The sequence below is a fragment of the Carassius auratus genome, unplaced genomic scaffold (genome assembly GCF_003368295.1).
Source record: "Carassius auratus strain Wakin unplaced genomic scaffold, ASM336829v1 scaf_tig00012122, whole genome shotgun sequence".
NCBI classification, from domain to species: Eukaryota; Metazoa; Chordata; class Actinopteri; order Cypriniformes; family Cyprinidae; genus Carassius; species Carassius auratus.
The window spans coordinates 5,486-25,532 of NW_020524261.1; the positions used below are offsets into that span (position 1 = coordinate 5,486).

The following is a 20,047-nucleotide window of genomic DNA, read 5'->3' on the forward strand; positions in this document are numbered from 1 at the left end:
GTGTCATCTGTGTTTGTCTGAATGCCCCAACCCTTAATTTAGTTCTAATTTTAATTTCTTAAAAATGGTTCCAACACCACTATCCTTGCCTGGTACAGTTAAAAAACAAAACAAATGGGGGTTGTAAAATTGTCTTTGGGTCAGTGGAGTTTTAGATGTGCGCAGCACACAACCTAGTTTCATGTGAGGTTGTAGTTCATATCTTAATGTACTTTTTTTTTTTCTCGTTTACACTTTTTCCAGATCAGATATTATCATCATTAGTAGACTGCCGTATCAAAGTTATTTTACTGTATTTTCAATACCACTGTATTTGCAGAAATGATTAAAAAAATGTAATTGTTTTGTTCTGGTATGCTTCTGACATCAATAAACTTTTTTTTTTAAATAAAGAAGTTGCTTTCACTTTTTCACAGCAGTAGATATAATTGTGAAAACAGAAAGGAACTCATTGGATTAAACTGTAAATGAATTTATCTGAAATGATTTTTTAGTAACGATTAGATAAATGCAATTTGTACTGAATTCACAGCGCTTCTAATACTGAAGGTGAATAGAAGGAATTAGCGGTTTGTCATGTCTACTCTTGTTCATGTCAAAGATCAGATTAACAGAAGAGTTTCATGTAGCAACTTTAACATTTTTATTACGAATTTAAAGCTTTCTTTATTACCCAAGACAAAGCTCAATTATCTTTATAGCTATATTGATTTTCTTTTCAAAATTATCAGCACCATTTTATTATATTGCTTAATATGTGTTATTAGTCGGGCAGTAGATTTGAATGTATGGTTTTAGTTTACAAACCAGTGATTCGGTTTTGAGGCCTTCATGTTTTTCATGGCAAACACAGAGGCTTTAAAAGAACACCTGAACGTATCATCAGATAAAAATCTCGATTAATCCGAGCCACCTGCTGTTCATCTGGTTAAACTGCATACATTACAGCGGTATACAGCGCCACCGATTGGTCATTGTGTGGTATTGTCATGTATTTGTAAAGGCCATGACGCTTAAATCAGATTATTATAGGTCAGCAACTCTCCCTTCATGCCTTGATGCCCTTATTTCGGAGCATTGAGCATTTTTATTGGTTAATATACATCGAATGGATTTTACTTAGTTGTGAGTGACGTGACAATCAGACAAGTATGGAGGCTCATACTCAGATTTTGTGCACTGCATTTAACCCATCCAAAGCGCACACACACAAACCGCGAACACACACCCGGAGCAGTGGGTAGCCATTTATGGGTTCTGTGCCTTGCTCAAGGGCACCTAAGTCATGGTAATTGCCAGCCCGAGACTCGAACCCACAACCCTAGGGTTAGGGGTTATACTCTCCAACCACTAGGCCACAACGTTCACAACTTTCCAATAGCCTCTGTTCCTTCTTTGATCTGGTATTTCATGGAAAAAACCGGGGCTAGTTAAGTTGTCACATTTTTACCTCAGTGAATATTTATCAATACTTATTTTATTAGTCGTGGCTACAAAGACAATAAAATAGTTAACTATTTCTGGAATGAACTATTAAAAATAAAGTTAATTTTAAATTTTGAATCGAAACCTTACAGTTATCTAATCCTTACAGTAAGATATAACCCGTGTGACAACTAGCCCCGGTCAGTTTATCAAGTTATAATGAAGCAGGTTGAGACTCCGCCCACAACACAAGCATCCATTCATTCATCAGTCAGTCAGCGTCTTTCCGCGGCCATGGCAACATCAGTGGGCAACGGACTGTGGGCCTGTCGAACGTAAAAGTGCCTCGCATCAAGGTAAGACTTTGACCTATTTCCATGAAAACGTTGAATTAAATGCAGAACACATATATCATATCACATGTTCTTAGTTAGATTCATAAACTAACAAGTGGACTTCATAGTTTGTTTCCTTGCAAATCCTGTTTGTTATCGCTGGCCTAATTTTTAAGCGTCTCGCACTGTTGCCTTATGGGTAATGTAGTTTCTTATTTTAATTTTCACTATTTGTTTGTACTTTAAAGCAAACGGCGAAAAACTACAGTTCCCGTGTAAAGGAATAATCAATAGCGGTGACGTTTGTGCCACTTTTACATATAAACGCGACTTGATTGTGTAGAAATAAATGATTGTATGTTATTTAAACGGAGGACTTTCAGGTAGGTTAGTTTATGTTAAAAGGAAATATACAAAACAATACAAACAATTGGGATACAAACAATTTGAGGCGTCCTGAACGGTATTTATTATGTGCTTCATGTCAACAGTCCGTCAAACGAAATTGTCTTATTGTTTGACAGCCACTCTGTCTGTGGTCAGGGCAAAGGTTAATAAACCAAAGTTTAGTATTGCAGTAGCAGAAACTGCAGTTTTGTATCCAAACCCGTAGAGAAAAACTCTCATTGTTATCGGTGAATCCACACACAGAGTGATTCAGTCACTTAAAATAGACCTGATAAGCCTGTAGTATTTTAGTTATTGAATTTTCAATCACTGAATTTGAAACAATTGCCATCATTAGGGCAGGAGAGAGAAAAAACATTTCACAGAGGCCTGATAGGGGAAAAAACTTGAATCCAATGCAACCTTTAATTTAACTTATGAACCTTAAAACCTTTCATTTAAAATTTGTATAATAAGAAATTATTTGACATCTAAAGGTAGCACACCATAATTTATATATTTATGATCTGTAAAATAATAATTATTATTTATATATATATATTATACAAATGTATATATACTACTTTACAAATTATTATACAAATTCAATAAATATATATATATATATATATATATATATATATATATATATATATATATATATATATATATATATATATATATATATTTATTTATTTATTTATTTATTTATTTAAAATAAGAATATGAAAAGGCCTATTTCTTCATGACTCATTTTTTTCTACTTCCATCAGTTTAAATATGTAATGTCCTCCTGGGACCTAGTAAAAAAAAGCTTTGTGGATTTAGGAGGATATCTATGTTGATTTCTGAAAGAATAGCTCTTTAAATGGCTCCTGGGTTTTATTTTGTTACATGTTTTAAACAAAACTGCCTAAGAGATCTGGAAATGTGCAGAGACATTTTAATGCAGCTTTGGATGATTTGTCAGAAAGTCATTTGCTGTACCCGACTTCACCCCTCTTCTGTTACTATCTCTATAAATGTTTGATTTAGCTCTGCATCATCTTATCAGCCTTTCTGTTCTTTCACATGTTCAGGACTCATGGCCTTCAATAACCAGCATCTCTGATGACCTGTGAACTCAGCGCAACGTTTGGTTCGATTTCTTTCTCATCATGAATCTGACTGAGATTTGCGACAATGCTAAGAAAGGAAGAGAATATGCACTACTGGGGAATTATGACTCATCTATGGTTTATTATCAAGGTGTTATACAACAGATCCATAAGCACTGTCAGTCCCTCAGAGATCCTGCTCTGAAAGTCAAATGGCAACAAGTAAGGCGCTCATATACTGTATGATTCAATTTGATTTGTACTTTTTTATAATGCTGTGAGTTATATGTGCTTGTACTGGTATTAGCCAAAGATTACAGTGGTGTTTGTGTTACAGTTTATGTAATCTCAAACCAGTGCTGTTTTTCTCCCTTCTCTGAGCCCAGGTTCGGCAGGAACTGGCAGATGAATATGAGCAGGTGAAAAGCCTTGTAAACACCCTGGAGAGGTTCAAGGTGGACAAACCCGTTGATTTCCCCAACCCTCTGCCTGAAGAGAGCCCAAGGGAACCTGCTGTCTGGCCTCCCCCAACTCCAGCAGAGCACAGGTAGAATAGACAGCTGATTACATAAAGCCCTGAGGAGCTCTGTCAGCTGCAGAGCATGCCACATGTCTCCTGTCTTCATGCTGTCATTGCTGTGTTCACTCGTGCGTCATGTCATACAGAACTAAATGGATTTAGCTCAGAGAAAGCATTCACATTCACACATTTTACTGTGTTTTGTATTTTTATTGTATTTTAAAATTTTAAGAGATACAAAAACGTGTATTTTTTAGTAAGTGCATGAAACTTTACAAATTTAAGACTCTTATAACACACATAATTTATTTATTTATATATATATATATAAAAAAGTCATGTTGGACCTGGTAGGTATTCCTGACAAAACTATCTATGAAGTTATATTAGTGTCAAATGTCTTTTTCTCTGAATTTTGTTTGATAAACATCAATAAGTGTGCCAATAGATGAACCATTGCAGCGTGACAACAGATTTCTTTTTCATCTGAAATTGAAGGTTTATGCAAGTAAAATTAATTTTTGTTTGGAAAACTTTCAGAGTAGTTTTTAAGTTGTTTTGTTAAGAAATAAATGTATAGTTCATAAATTAGTTTCAAGCAATCATGAGTTATACATTTAAACTATTTAATTAAAGGTATTTAATTAAATTACATTAAATGGAGTTGATACTGGCAATGTGTAATAAAAAAAAAAAAAAAGGAATAACATTAATTTGATGTAATATAATGTATAATGTAATAATGCGGTTTTAGTTGAAAAATATTAAATATTTTAAAATATTAATATTTAAAATATTACAATATTAAGGGAAGATAGTATAGAGGTTTTTAAGGCATTAGGAGATTTAAAATGTAAATATTTTGTAAAGTTATAAATATCTGTGCTGTTACAATTGAGCAATTTAATGCATCCTCTCATCCGATGTGTTAAATAGATGCTTTAAATAATTACATTCACTAGTCGGTTCACAAATCACAAAAAAAAAGAAAGAAAAATATGTCAGAATGTGTGCATATGTGGTCACATGGTCCAGATTCCCTATGATATCCCTCTGTCTGGTCATAGGGGACCTGTCCAGGTGAAGAAGCCAATCACTGTATCAAAGCCCCAGAGAAAGGAGTCACCTGGAATGCAGCATCGCGGCCCTTTGGGCAGAGGTCAGCCGAACATCAAATCAGAGAGACCGAACACCCGTGATGGTCGTGGAAATAAAGCTAAGGATGAAAAAGTAAGTTATTAAACTATTAAGCTGAAAGTATAAAATGAAAAAACTTAGTTTGGATTATGATTATAGTTGATTTAATGTCAGTTTAGACAATTTAGGATTAGTAAGTAGCTATTATCATGTGTTGTAGCAATGTGCCCTGCCTGTCTGTGTTTTTAGAGTAAGAAGAATGCCCAGGAGGGTGCTGCTGATGTGGAACAGAGGAAGTTTGATGGCACAGGCTATGACAGTGATCTGGTGGATGCACTGGAGAGGGACATTGTGTCCCGGAATCCCAATGTCCACTGGTATTGTGCCACTTTAGCATTAGTTTTTCTGCTTAATGGTATAAAAATAAATGTGTGTGTGTTTGCTATAATTAAATTGAAACTTTGCACTGTATGTTGTTATCGACTATTGAAAAACTTGGAGTGAACCTAAATGAATTTTGTGCTGACGATTACTTTTTCAAACAAATAATTGCAATTAACGTTATAATTGTCTGTTCAGCTCATGTCTATAAGGCTACTATGTTAATTACATTTTTTTTTTTTTTTACTTATAATTAAATATGGTCACACATTTTTTTAAATGTTGTGAAAATATATTTAAAAATTAAAACATTTTATTTCTCTATTTTTCACTTTAATTTTGGTCCACTTGGCACTCACATAAGACATGGGCAGACTTTTAATGGCTTAATTTAAATGTTTGGGTTTATGCAAATACATTTCCTTTTTAGAATGGCAAAATGCAATTAAAATGTAAATGGTACAATTATTGTGACTATAAAAAACATGAATATATCAAATAAAAAAAAATTACTATTTCTAACTGTAAAACAATACATACCAAAACAAAGAAATGTGCCAAGGCACTTTTCTCACTCTTAAATGTTTATTGATAAATAAATTGGCTAGTTTGATCAGGCTTTCAGCATTCAGTAAGAGTTAGAACTTTAAATTCAAATCTATCTTTTTTTATTTTTTATAAATAAATCAGTTCAGAATATTTGAAAAAAGTCCCTCTGGGCCTAGGCATTGGCTGTATAAATAGCAATGCAGTAAGTTTAGTTTTCATTCTTGACCAGAGACAAATAAGTAACGTGTTGAGTCAGCGACAGCTGTCAGTCACAGTGGCAGTTAGTGATTCAGTGCTGGACGGTGATTCAAGCAAGCTGTCATGTGTTACTGTTCCTGCAGGGATGACATAGCAGATCTGGAAGATGCCAAAAAGCTGCTGAGAGAGGCAGTGGTCCTGCCTATGTGGATGCCAGACTTCTTCAAGGGGATCCGCCGCCCGTGGAAGGTTAATATGTTAGATTACACTGATGCCAGAGTTTGACATCTGAACATACACACATATGGATACATAGTCTGTCATGTCACTGTGTTTTTGCCAACGTTTATTCACCCATTTGGTTTAATTTCTTGTGATCATTGCGTTTTTTTGCCCAGTAGGGGGCGCTGGTATAATAGTTAATTATGGAGGAGAGAATGCACATTTTTGCTGATATATTTCTCTTTAGTTTGTTTTCCACATGCTATCTGCTTTGTTGAAGTGTTTTTTTCCTCAAACTATCAGCTGCACCTGTGTTTCAAATATATGCCCATGCAAAGTCTTGTTTTGTTTTAACTCTCAGGGGGTGCTGATGGTGGGTCCTCCAGGCACAGGGAAGACCATGTTGGCTAAAGCGGTTGCAACTGAATGTGGCACAACATTTTTCAATGTTTCATCCTCCACGCTGACCTCAAAGTACAGGGGAGAGTCTGAGAAACTCGTGCGGCTCCTTTTTGAAATGGTGAGTGGTCTCACAGTCTCTAATGTAGGCACTGTGATAGCATGTCCATTGATTGGTTTAGTTTTTTTTTGCTGAAGGTATAATTTGATTGTGATAAGGATCGGGAGTTAAGTAGACATCAGGGCACAAATGATCAAAAAGTGATAAAAATATCCTAGATATTTAAAATGCCTCAATTAGAGACCCCATAGTAAAGCTCCTTTCTTCACCATTTTTGGATGATAAAAGTCAATGTAGAAAACAATGAATATAATTAAGTATTTAGTTAGACAACATAAAAGTAAAAATACCCCTCAGAATATATGACGATTTAACATTAATTGGCAAAAAATGCTCCGTAAAATCAGGTAAAAATACTGAAAATCATTGTTGATTTGACAAATTGGCAAAAATGTGTATTTTTTAGGTAAAGTTAAGTAGTTCTTTCTTAACATTCTTTAAAGTAAAATGATATGTTTTTATAGGGAAAAGGTTAGTTAGTTAGACAGATAGTCAGTTAATTAGTTAGCCAGCTAATTAGTTAGGTAGTTGTGCCCCAATAAAAGAATAAAAATCTCCTTAAACTCAGTGTTGATTTGATGTAGATGGGCATTGCACTGTTTTAAATTTTAATTTAATAAAAAAGTTAGTTAGCTAACCTCATAAAAACCTCATAAAATGTGAAATAATAAAACAGAACTGTAATGGGTCAAAATTATCGATTTGTCTTTTATTCCAAAATCATTAGGATATTAAGTAAAGATCAATTTCGATGAAGATATTTTGTTATTTTTGATATTTTAGATTTTTCTTTTTTTTTGCACGCTCAGATTCTAGATTTTCAAATAGTTGTATCTCAGCCAAATATTGTCCGATCCTAACAAACCATACATCAATGGAGCTTATTTATTTAACTTTTAGATGAGGTGTAAATCTAAAAAAATAAATAAAAAAAATTATATATATAATTTTTTTTTTTTTTTAACCCTTGTGATTGTTTTGTGGTCCAGGGTCAAATATAAGAAATAAAAGGTTAGTTGGTTAAATAAATACTACTACTACTACTGAAAACTAAATAATAAATAAATAACCTGAGTCTGATTGTGTTAAAATTAAGTAATATCATTTATGATAATATGATAACACAATATATAATTAACAAAAAAATCTTGCTTATGTCATAGTCTATTGTCTATACTGCATATTTGTACTTCTACATGTTTTGGTCATTTTTGTTTAATTTTTTCCTGTAACAGGCTCGTTTTTACGCCCCTACAACAATTTTTATTGATGAGATTGACTCTATTTGTGGGAGACGGGGCACATCAGACGAACACGAGGCCAGTCGCAGAGTGAAGTCCGAATTACTCGTGCAGATGGATGGTGAGTTTCGTGTAGTAGGCGACTCTGTTATGATAGTACAATGAATGATGCGGCCTTATTTTAACTCCCACCCGTGTAATGGCATCAGGTGTAGGAGGTGCTCAAGAGAGTGACGATCCCTCTAAAATGGTAATGGTCCTGGCTGCCACTAACTTCCCCTGGGACATTGATGAGGCTCTTAGGAGAAGACTGGAGAAGAGGATCTACATTCAACTACCCACTGGTAATCTGACACCCTCACACACAAACGCCCATCAACAGGAAAATGTTCTCCAGGCAGTCACGGCTCCTCTGGTTTCTCCATGCAAGTCACCCACTCATAAATGAACAGCCTGACTAATTTCTCTCTATTCACACTGTGCTGTGTAGTTCAGTCAGTTAGTCATTACTCACAAGCTTTCGTTGTCTGATGCAACTCCTTTGTTATAGTCACAGGGCCTGGATTTTAGAATTTCAAATTGGATGTACTTTTAAATATGTACTTTTTAAAATTTTTATGTTATATTTCTTCCCAAAAACAAAAGGGAAAAAAAGGTAATTATTGACACACAAAAAAAGGAAACTTATTTTTAGAACCATGAAGATGATTCTAATTGTGCATTTATTTCTGACACTTAAGCACATTTTGAAATATGAGTAATAGTAAAATTAAACCAGCATAACTTAAATCAAAATAACAAAGCGTTTTACAGATACTTTATATTAAAATGACAATATTATTGTTTGTTATTCATTGCCAATTTATTGTAACTTTATATAGAATTTTATTTATAAAATTAAAACTATATTTATCATATTTCCTGGAAAATAGGTCACACCTGACTATAAGCCGGATCAGGTCAAATTTGCTTTGTTGAGAGGAAAAAACACTTATGTCACTTTTATTTTTATTATTAATATTATTATTATTTATATTAAGAAATAATGTAAAATACCCAAAATATAAAGTGAAATTTTAACAACCAACACTATATTAAAAATTAAAACACTGTTTTTTTTTTATTTCCCCCACACTCCACAACAAATAACAAATACATTTAGTGGTATTCAGAACAGAGGAGGAATGAAAAATATATGTATTAAAAGAACATAAATTATAGTAGCATTCATTATAGACAAAATTTATTTTAAACGCCAAGGTTTGAACAAATTTATTTAAAGGGAAATATATATATTAAAAAGAGAAATACAGATGTCAAAGTAGATTTTAAAATCAAAACAGGAAAAACATGGTTTTCATAATGTTCAAATGATTACTGAACTCCACAGCTCAAGGTCGAGCTGAACTCTTAAAGATCAACCTAAGGGAAGTTGAAGTGGCTTCTGATGTGGATCTCACCTTCATCGCTGAGAAAATAGAGGGCTATTCAGGAGCTGACATCACCAACGTCTGCAGGTACAGTATGTTTTCAGGATTACAGATAACACCTTGTCCTAACTGAACTGGATGTGACAGGTTTCGAGCATCAAGTCATTTTCCTGCTCTTGCTAAAAACATAATGTGGTGCAAAGTGACAAAATCACAGCCACTAAGAAAAGGCTCAAGCTCAACAGTGGTTGCCTGGGGCTCGTTAGTATATTTTCCGTTCATTTTCCCCTTCAGCGTTGCAGAAAATTCCTGAATAGAAGAGTTATCTTGAACCAAACCAACCAGCTCTAACTATTTCATGGATCTATTCATCCCAAGAAGAACCCTGCATATTGCCCATAATTGAAAATGATTAAAGCAGTTCAGTATAGGTTTATACTAGAGGTGCTCCGGCCGATCGTTATGCGCATCTCGTCAGTAAAGCCGGTTCTCTAATCAGCGGTTAATTCCATCAGGTGAGTGATTTCACATAGAGCAGCTGTTACTACACAGAGCCGTGGTTAACTGAAAATGAAGTGGATTTGCGCATCTTCTCTATTAACAATGGCTCTGTGTAGTAACAGCTGGTCTATGTGAAATCACGCACCTGAGGGAATTAAGCGCTGATTAGAGAACCGGCTTTACTGACGAGATGCGCAAAACGATCGGCCGATCGTGATCGGAGCACCCCTAGTTTATACAGTATGTTTTGTCCCTGCATAATAAGCATGGAGTGGAGGGAAGTATATCTTACACTTTAATGTCTAAAGGAATAGTTCACCCAAAAGTGATTACAAGTGATCAAGTCATTACAAGTGATGTATTGCTAAATTTCTCAAAATATATTCTGAAGAAGAAACAAACTCATCTACATCTTGGACGGCCTGAGGTTGAATATATTTTCCGCAGATTTTCATTTATGGATGAACCATTCCTTTTAAATGAAGCCCTATGCTCTAAATATGTAAATTGATGGTGTTGATCTGACTGATGGACTTTGTACTTTTGTTCTCTCAGGGATGCATCATTGATGGCGATGCGAAGGAGGATCCAGGGTCTGAGTCCAGAGGAGATCCGTGCTCTTTCTAAAGATGAGCTGCAGATGCCAGTCACCATGGAGGACTTTGAGCTTGCACTTAAAAAGATCTCAAAATCCGTCTCGGCTGCAGACCTGGAGAAGTACGAGTCCTGGATGTCTGAGTTTGGGTCTGTGTGAAGAGAAGAGACAGCCACAAGATAAGTGGGAGAACACATTGTGGAACAATACTTGAAACGTTGAGACATTTTAATATGCAAAGATGATACTGAAACTAGTCAAACCAGTGTTCAGATGCGTATGAACACATTAGGACTGAGAAATGTCACACCTTTCTATTTCTAACTTCATTCTCCGCTAACAGATGGAAATCACCTGAATTGCTAATGACCTGTCTTAAGTTTCAAAATGAAACGCCTGTGAAACTGATACTTGATAATGGAGACCAGCATAATCCTGGTGATGTGCTGGATGTTTTTAAATGTTTATCAGTATGTAGAAATTCATATGTGCTGTATTCTTTTATCTGTTTTACATGATAGTAATAATAAAATTAACATTTGTTCTCTACCTATTTAATGTAAAAAATCTGCTTATTTTCTCAATACACTAAAAAAAAAAAAAAAAAAAAACTTTAGTAATCCTGTTTTATTTACACCTTGATTTAATAATGTACTTGATTTATCAGTGCACGTTGTTCCAAAGAAAAACACTGTTTCTATTCATCAAAAATAATAACTTGCCCTAGCTCTGAAACAAACTTTCTTTTGGACGATATCATCAAGACATATACAGATTGACTTAAACTCCGCCCACTTTTTTGTGATCCAGGTCATTTTTAGTGGATAAAACAAAGTCCCACCCTACTTATTCATCTCTTTAAATTTCATGATTTCACAATCATGATATCACACCCCGTCTTTTATAGCATCAAATAACTACCTAAAAGGTTGGTGCCGATGGCCTCGTGGGCAGCACGCCAACATGTAGAGTCGTTGCACTTCAAGTTCATGTCTTTCACAAACCCAACCCACTATCTCTTTCACCCACTTTGTTTCCTGTCGACCTACTGTCCTATATAAATGAAATGACAATTGAAAAAAAAAAAATGTAAATTAAAGTTTATTTGTCGCTTTTTACGATACGATAACAGAAACATTTTAGAAAATTACGTTTATACAATATTTAGTAGTAGCTTATCAGTGGTGACTGCCACTACCTAAAAGCAAATTTCCCTTAAAAATAAAGCAGCAGTAAAATAACTACCTCAAATGAAGGAAACCATCTTTGGAAAAAACAATAATTTGAAGTGTAATTTGATTATTCAGTTTGTCTCACGTCCCATTAGATTAGACAGAGAGAGCGAGGTTTATGATCTATACTGCAGCCAGCCACCTGGGACAAAATGATCAAAACGTTCTGGCTTCACTTTCAAGCATCTTGCGGCATGCTTGGTTTTAACAGTGGCAAAATTCTGTATAATTTCTCAATCAAAAAAACTATTTTCAATAGTGGAGCACAGTTCGCAACTCACTTTCCAACCAAGCAGGTTTCTGTTGGCAAATCGACTTGAATCTGTTGAGAAATCTGTCCGCCTTCATGCAAAATTCCCAAATGCTTGGATTTTGCCTGTGAAAATTTGCCAAAGAATTATAAATGTAACCGTGTTTTTACGATACAAATTTTCAAACATTGTCCAAAATCACATCTGATGTTCAAGCATTTACAGTTTGTATGATAGCTTCAAAGCAACCATATCTGTATGCATGATGGGTGATAAAGTTGTTGTGTCCTACAGCAGCAGAAGGGTGTGACTCAGTCATCAGGAGGGAGGACAGTGGGGGAAGAGGATGACTGTGTTGTTGTGGGCCGTGCTGTGTGAGTGTGGGCTGTGTGTGGAGTTTATTGTTTCCTGACTACTTCAGAGTCAACGTGATAACTGTCGTGATGTGTTCTCAGCCCGAAGCCAAGTTTCCTGACTGTTGTGAAATTATTTATCCATCCTGCATTTTATTTTTTTCCATCACCCAGTTATGGCCAGCATTAAAAGCCACAGACTAACAAAAAATCGGTTAGCAAGTAGTAGGTGAAAAAGATGCAGGTTTTGAGTTTGTGAGGACACAGATGGACGTGGCAGCTAGTGATTATCCAAAGAGAGTGTGAACGAATCATAATATGGACAACAGTCTGACCGGCTGACGAGAGGACCGATGATGGCATGACGTGGCATTTGTGCAGTAGAAATCGAGGATAATAGGCAATACTTGTCCTGAAGCTTGGCTCTTTAAAGACCACGACACATGGCTACGACACAGACCAGCTGCTCTTATTTTTTTTTCATGATTTGACTCCACTGAACAGTTGGTGTAAGCAGGAAAAAGTGTAATTTATATAAAAAAGCTACACAAATTATTTCATACATGTGCTTTATCTGTGTATTTATTATTAGGTTATTAATAGTTTTTTTTTAAATTATATTAAGTTTTTCTAATTACTTATTTTTTTAAGAACAGCAATTTAAGTGAACATGTTTACACAAATAGTAACATAAATTTCTGAATTTCTTAGTATTAGTTTGTTTCCCTTTGAACACCTGAATTGAATAGTCTGAGTTGTCCTAATAATGCAAAATTTAATAATTTGTATTCATTTTAGAAAATGACAAGATTTTTACACAAGTTTAAATTTTTCTATTAATTTCTTGGGTTAAAATAAAATTTAAATCCTATATTTTTGTTATGGTTTCAAATAATTTAAATGATATATCTATATAAATATTATATATACTACACACACACACACACACACACACACACACACACACACACACACACACACACACACACACACATATATATATATATAATATAAACACCTATAAAAATAAGTTACATGATGGCTCTGACGACAGTATTGCATGCCTAGGTGTGTCTGGGGTGTTGGATTAAAGGCAGATGTTCCAGATGGTGTCAAATGAATCTATTTTTACCCATCCATAACTGCCTGTTACTAATCACCAAGTGCATTCTGGGAATATATCTTTAGTTTAGTGGTGTAGATTTTATAGTATGTTACTTGAGGATTTAGTGGTACAGACTCTGACCAGTCACTCCTCCACAGCATCTGGCCCCAGACAGATTTAGATGCTTTAATGGATTTTATCTATTAGAAAAAAAACACGCTGAGTTAATACATCTGTCGTGTTTATATAGAATGATGTGTACATTACATAACTCTACATTAAGTTGGATTCGTTAATGGCACCATATCCACACGAAAGCATTTGGTGATGTTTCCTGTAGCACAGACACATATAAATGGCTTTTATATGAATATTTGTGGTTTCCATAGAATGGGTGTTTGAGAATTCACAGTTCTATGTACTCCAATGACCTTCAGCAGATTTTACACTCTTCTGAAAGTAAATTTGAGAGGAAGGAGAATTTGAAGAAGTCTACTGTGCTGAATTTTTAAGCTTCTTTGCATTGTGTGCTTCTGCTCTCGGTTTCAGACCTCAGCTGTGTCGCAGTTTCTAATATGTCCCATGAGATGACGCTTTTGTTGGTTGTTGCTCTTCATCACCAAATTTCCTGTTTTACACATGTGACCCCCAGTGCCTTAGAGAGAACAGAGTTTCCTGAAATGAATACACCTTGTAATATGACCAGTTTGAAAGCCTGTGGGATGGTCTCAAAAAGCCCTACAGGGGTAATAACATTTTATTGAAATTGATAGCAATTACTGTAAATGTACTGTTGCACTGCCTTTTTTGTAAATCTCATATGATAATGATATCTATTTGACTTAATTATAATACACCGCTATATACACAGCTAGGGTAGAATGTTTGTTTTATCTATCTATCTTTTTATCGGTCTGTCTGTCTGTCTGTCAAATAAATCTTAACATTACATTTAACAATATTTTTTTAAACTAATATTTATATCTGTATTGTAACTTTATTACTTACTGTTTATCCATTCCAATTAATATATTTATTGCAGAAATAACAACAACAATATTGTATGTTATAAATATTAATATTATATGATTAATAGCAATAATTTATATTTACTATATTAAATCAGTAAATACAATGATGTATATACTAAAATACATATATTTAAAAATTTATAGCAATAATTTATATTTACTTTATTAAATCAGTAAATACAATGATGTAAATACAAAAATACATATATTTAAAAAATTCACACAAATTGTGTGTGTGTGTATTTTGTATATACATATGTATATGCACACATGTATTTCTGTTACTATTATTTTTTTAATACTTTTAATATATAATGTAATATAGATTTGCTAAAATAAACATATATTAAAAGAAAATTGTATATATATGTTGTGTATAATATATTAATATATATGAAAATATATTTCAATAATAGAATAAATGTATGTATTGTGTGTTACTGTTACTAACATTAATATGTATTATTTAATAATATCAATAATATGTACCATTTATATTTAATGTATGACATTTCGTAAAATTAAATGTCTGTATGACATACAATATTACATATTAATAATATACATTACATGTATTACAAACTAAATTTTATATTTTACACTTATATGTATTTATTACATAATATAATTATGTATTTATTACAATTATTCTATAAAAATGAATGCTCACTAGGTTTTCCTGCTGTTCTTTTTCTGCGTCGCCGGACGGAACTGTCGTTCCTGGGCTGCTGGCCATATTCAGTGACTGAGCCAAAATTCAAATCACTGGGGTCTCCCTCTCATCAGACGAGCCTGGAATGTTCAGCTCTGCGGGACTGCTGTGTTCTGACAGTGTTAGTGAGATACAGGATATCCCTGAAGGGGAGACAGCTAAACAATATTGTTTGTTAACAAACAGTAAACCAGACATCCTTCTCTATGATATAACACCCCACGCCCAACAGACATGAGCTCTCGGGCAACAGTTCAGCCCTTAAATATGGACAGAGAGTACAAATGTAAAACTACTTTTTAATCAAATCCGATATTATGAAATGGCAGATGAAGGCCTTCTTTATATCAGTATCACCCTTACGAAAATTAACCATGGTTTTATTGTAGTAAAAAGTGTAATAATGTTGATTATTATTTGTATAACCAGACTTTTACTCCAAATATCATGGTTAAACTAAGATTAGTGTAGCGAAACCGTGGTTAATTTGTGGTTACCATGATTTTACCATAGTAAACATGTTTTTTGGGGGGGTTTTGTTTGTAGTAAAACCATGGTCATTGTTCGTAAGGACATCAGTGTTTTTGAGTTTCTTTTTGTATATTATGTTATCATTTTTAATTTGAAAGAAAAAAGAAAAGTAAATAAAATACTATACATATAAATAAAATGGACAAAACTACTCAATTTAGTTTTTAAAAATACATCTGTGTAGTTTAAGTCATATTAGAACATCAAAATGAAAAAGAGAAAATGTATATTGGTAGCTAGCTGAAATAAAATAATTCATTTTTCATATCTGATTTCATTTCAAACAATGTTTATTTTAGTTCATATAATATTTCCCCATGATCTTAGTTTTAGTTCCAGCTCTGTAATAACCCTGAAGCAGTAAAATATTCCCTCTAAAGCCTCCAGGCCTGTCTTTGTGTCGAACACATGAGGTCAGTCTGCCATCTGCACGATTAATGTTCCCAGTAATAACTGCTATTTGATTTTGTGTTGTTCTTTCAATAGGAACTGCCTCCCAACCTGCATCCAAATCCTGAATTGTTTGTCCCAGGCCAACTTACAAGAAGAACTTCAACCGCTTGTTAAAACCTAGAAAATCCTCCTCGCTTGTTTGTGGCCACTCGTGACTAGAGGCATCATTAAGATAATGGTCAATATCAGACCTGCGAGAGGATTCGCTTTACACCAGTGCTAATAGAGGTCATGTGAGGTGGTCAGGTTATTTGTCATCATCACTAATGTCGAAAGGACTCAAAATTGGATGTCAACGTGCTCTGTCACATCAACCCCTACAGCTGTACAGGGTGATGTGGGATTTCTTTCCCCCACAAATGTGGTGGGTTTAAACTGTATTAGACAGGGCTGCCCACATGATGTCAGCCGATGATGTCACAGATGATGGATAAAGTAACATCTGTTGAGTTGAGGAATATTTCTGGTTAAAGGTAAATGATTAATCACTTGTGAGTTGAGACATCAAAGGAATTTAGTATTGAAGATGTAAATATGAAGCCTCAAGTATGGCTTAGGTTTCAAACAGATGAAGCACACACTGTGTGTCTCCACCCTTTATAATTCAGTGCATTTATCGCTGTTGCTGTGTTGAGGTAATACTGTCATTATGGCCACAATCAGCCTGGTATGCACTAATCTTGTGTCTGGCTGGACTTTACACAGGCTTTACAGTGAAAGACATGTTATATGAAGCCCAAAATGAGTTCAGGAATGGTTAAAATTTGGTTAAGATTCTGCGAAGCAGTAAAGCTCCTTGTCTCAGAGACACTTTTAAAAGGCAATGTAATATTATCTATCGAACCAAAATTCCAAAATAGTCCAAAATGAAACCCGTTTGTCATAATTTAGTCACCCTCATGTCAGTCCTATACTGTTTTTTTATTATTCCGTGCAACACAAACATTCAGCAGAATTTCTGAGCTGTTGTTTCTCTCAGGATAATTGGTTGTGAATGGGCTCTTAAAATACAAAAACACCATAAAAGTACTATAAAAGTTATCTTTATGATTCTTAAGAAGTCTTTTGAAGACATCCGGTAGCTTTTCGTGTCGTTATGCTCTTGTTTTTGTACCTTGACATAATGCATCCACATTTGCTTTCATTTATGGAGCAGCGTGAACATTCTTCTAAACTTCTCTTTTTGTGTTCCACAGAAGAAAGTAAATCATTCGGGTTTGGAATGACGTGAGGCATTTTCAGGTGAATTATTCCTTTAAGGAGCATTATGAATGGCCAGTTTCAAAGCTGCTACTGAAACAGTGGAAATGTTTAGGGAGTATCCCAAGAAGTTTTTGCTCTGAGTTGGAAAGAAAAACAGCAAATGGTGGGTGCCATGGTGATTTGGGCAATGGTCACACACAGTAAAAGTTGTGGTACCTGTGCTTCAAATGAACTTACAGACAGACCAAACTGGCTCAGCCAAAAGCTTCATGGAAAGGTTCAGACACGTGATGAGAGAGGCATAAACAGGTTTATGTTTAGATATAATGTAATGCGAGACATAACACCGTTTCAGACACGCAGAACCAAGATCTAAATTAGTTCCTCGCTACTTATTGTAAATCTCAAATGAAAGAAGACACTGTCTACAAGATTATCATGTTTTATCATTATAAATAATGAGTCAAGGATCAATGTTCAAGGCAGTTTAAAAGCCAACTTTTACAACGTTAATTATCAACCAGAAACAAGAGTGCAAATTCAATGTTTAGGAATTTTTCCTGTTCAACTCTTCACATACTTTCTGATTTCTGAAGGGTCATGTGACACTGAAGACAGGAGTAATGGCTGCTGAAAATTCAGCTTTGCCATCACTGGAGTAAATACAATTATTATAATATACATAATATATTCAAATATAAAACTGATTTTGAGTTGTAATAATATTACTGATTTTACTGTATTTTTGATCATAACGTCATGTGAGCAAAAGAAACAAAAATCACACATTTGGTTACACTATCAGCATTAAACAGCATGACATTGCTCTTACTGTACATAGTTAATTAGCTTTAATGTTTGCACCCCTGAGCAATAACGTTTTCATCAAGGTTACGTCTCTATCTGAGATGGCGTTCTCTGTTTGTGACTAATGCGTATAGCACTACTCTCAGATTCTCAAAGCTGTGAGATTGTCATAATTTGCAAATACACAAAACAACAAACACCAGAAGGACCAAGCAGCCTGTCAATAATGCTTTCAGAGCGCTCTTCTTGTACTTTGAGGAATGCATGTAACTCTAACAGTAGTTTGCAACGTCTTTGTTTATCAAAGGCAGTCATCTAAAACCCTCCGGTCTGGTCCCACAGCACTAAGCTGCCACTCCGAGCATCTGTGCTTATTCTGGACCTAATCTCACTTTAGCTCTACCTATATGCTCTTATGTGTGCAACGGAGAAGGCTTCCTATGTCATTCAATCCTTGGACCTTGACACATATAATCCATAGTAATTGATTTCCTTGTGTGTGTTGTGTGTCTGTGTGTGTGTGTGTGTTAGTTTGTACTCAATGGCTTCTATGTAAACACACTATTACAGAGATTAAAATTTAGAATCAAACAAAGGAAGTAGTTACATGTTTGTCTGAACGTCAACACAGTCGTAAACAGATAATGATCTCGGTCTACCCGACAGCCCCATATACACACAAACACACACACACCTGTTTAAAACCCCTGCATATTTATTCAGTCGTGTTTTGATGGCATTTGTGGCTGTATTTTGTTCTGACAGGAGATTGAAATGGCACACAGGAGAACAAAAGCGTTTTTGGAGGCAGCACAGAAGAATCAGTGACAGATTAAGGAGTTAATCCTCTTGAGTAGCTGTAGGTCTGACACCCCACGTCAGGATGAATTCCTCTCAACACTGTGCAAGACAATAGAAGTAGAGTCAACAGCACAGATATAGACCTCATGCTTTCAAGACAGGGCCACACATGCAGACATGCGCACACACTGCATTTAACTTTCTATGTAAATGTATTCATGGAATGGCTATAAGCACATATCTGTCAAATTACATTTGAATATTGTGAAAATGAGACTGAAGATAATATGCTTGCTTGTTTTGCTCAGTGACAAAACTAAATATCTGACACTGATATTGGTTTTAATACATGTTTTGTATTATTTCTAATGGTTTTCAGGAGTATGTGCTTCTGATCTCAATTTTATGTCCATTTATTATTATTTAATTTTTTCTGGCTTTATTTCGATTTTCCCCACAGGAACAGATTGTAACATAAAATTAAAAGGTATACAATAATTCCATTAGGTATAGGCTAGCGCCATTAATACGTATTCTGTCTATCGTATAAATTAAAAAGGTCTATGCCCCAAAAGAAGCAGAACAGTTATTATAAAATAGTGAATCCATCACATGATGCAATTTACGAATGGACAGCAATCTACATGAAGTAGAAATAAAAGGAAAAAATTTCAATAATAACAGGAGTACATGCAGTGTAAGCAAAAACAGCAGCCATAAAAATAAATATACAGTAAAATAATAATAACAATAATGATCTAACAAGTGAATGCATTATTTTTCTTTAGGAACAATGCAATTGTTCAAGACCTCTATGCTGTTTCATATATAAAAAAAATATTGAACAAATTGCTGAGAAATAGATAGCTTAAACCATATTACAATGGTTTGCTGGTCTGTCGGCTGGTTTTACAAGGATTTTAAGAGCTTTTCAGCTGGTTAGGATGCGGTACCAGCTTGCCAGCCCGAGTTAACAGCTTGTCAAGGCTAGTGAGACCAGCTTAAACCAGCAAACCAACCATACCTGCTG

General features: G+C 34.6%; 1 protein-coding gene across 1 annotated transcript; it reads left to right on the forward strand.

Annotated features, from left to right (window-relative positions):
* The first annotated feature begins 1,658 nt into the window (after positions 1-1,658).
* Positions 1,659-11,091, forward strand: LOC113073416 (katanin p60 ATPase-containing subunit A-like 1). The gene is made up of 11 exons (XM_026246289.1): positions 1,659-1,781; positions 3,227-3,466; positions 3,631-3,791; positions 4,832-4,994; positions 5,151-5,278; positions 6,173-6,278; positions 6,613-6,771; positions 8,007-8,133; positions 8,222-8,356; positions 9,403-9,529; positions 10,499-11,091. The coding sequence occupies exons 2-11, from the start codon at positions 3,305-3,307 to the stop codon at positions 10,695-10,697; spliced, it is 1,467 nt and encodes a 488-aa protein (XP_026102074.1). The 5' UTR covers positions 1,659-1,781; positions 3,227-3,304; the 3' UTR covers positions 10,698-11,091.
* The last annotated feature ends 8,956 nt before the right edge of the window (positions 11,092-20,047 follow it).

Coding starts and splice junctions, on each gene's coding strand:
- LOC113073416 (XM_026246289.1), top strand. CDS start 3,305: ATGAATCTGACTGAGATTTGCGACAATGCTAAGAAAGGAAGAGAATAT. Junction 5,279..6,172: donor CGGAATCCCAATGTCCACTG/GTATTGTGCCAC, acceptor CTGTTCCTGCAG/GGATGACATAGCAGATCTGG. Junction 8,134..8,221: donor ATTACTCGTGCAGATGGATG/GTGAGTTTCGTG, acceptor TAATGGCATCAG/GTGTAGGAGGTGCTCAAGAG.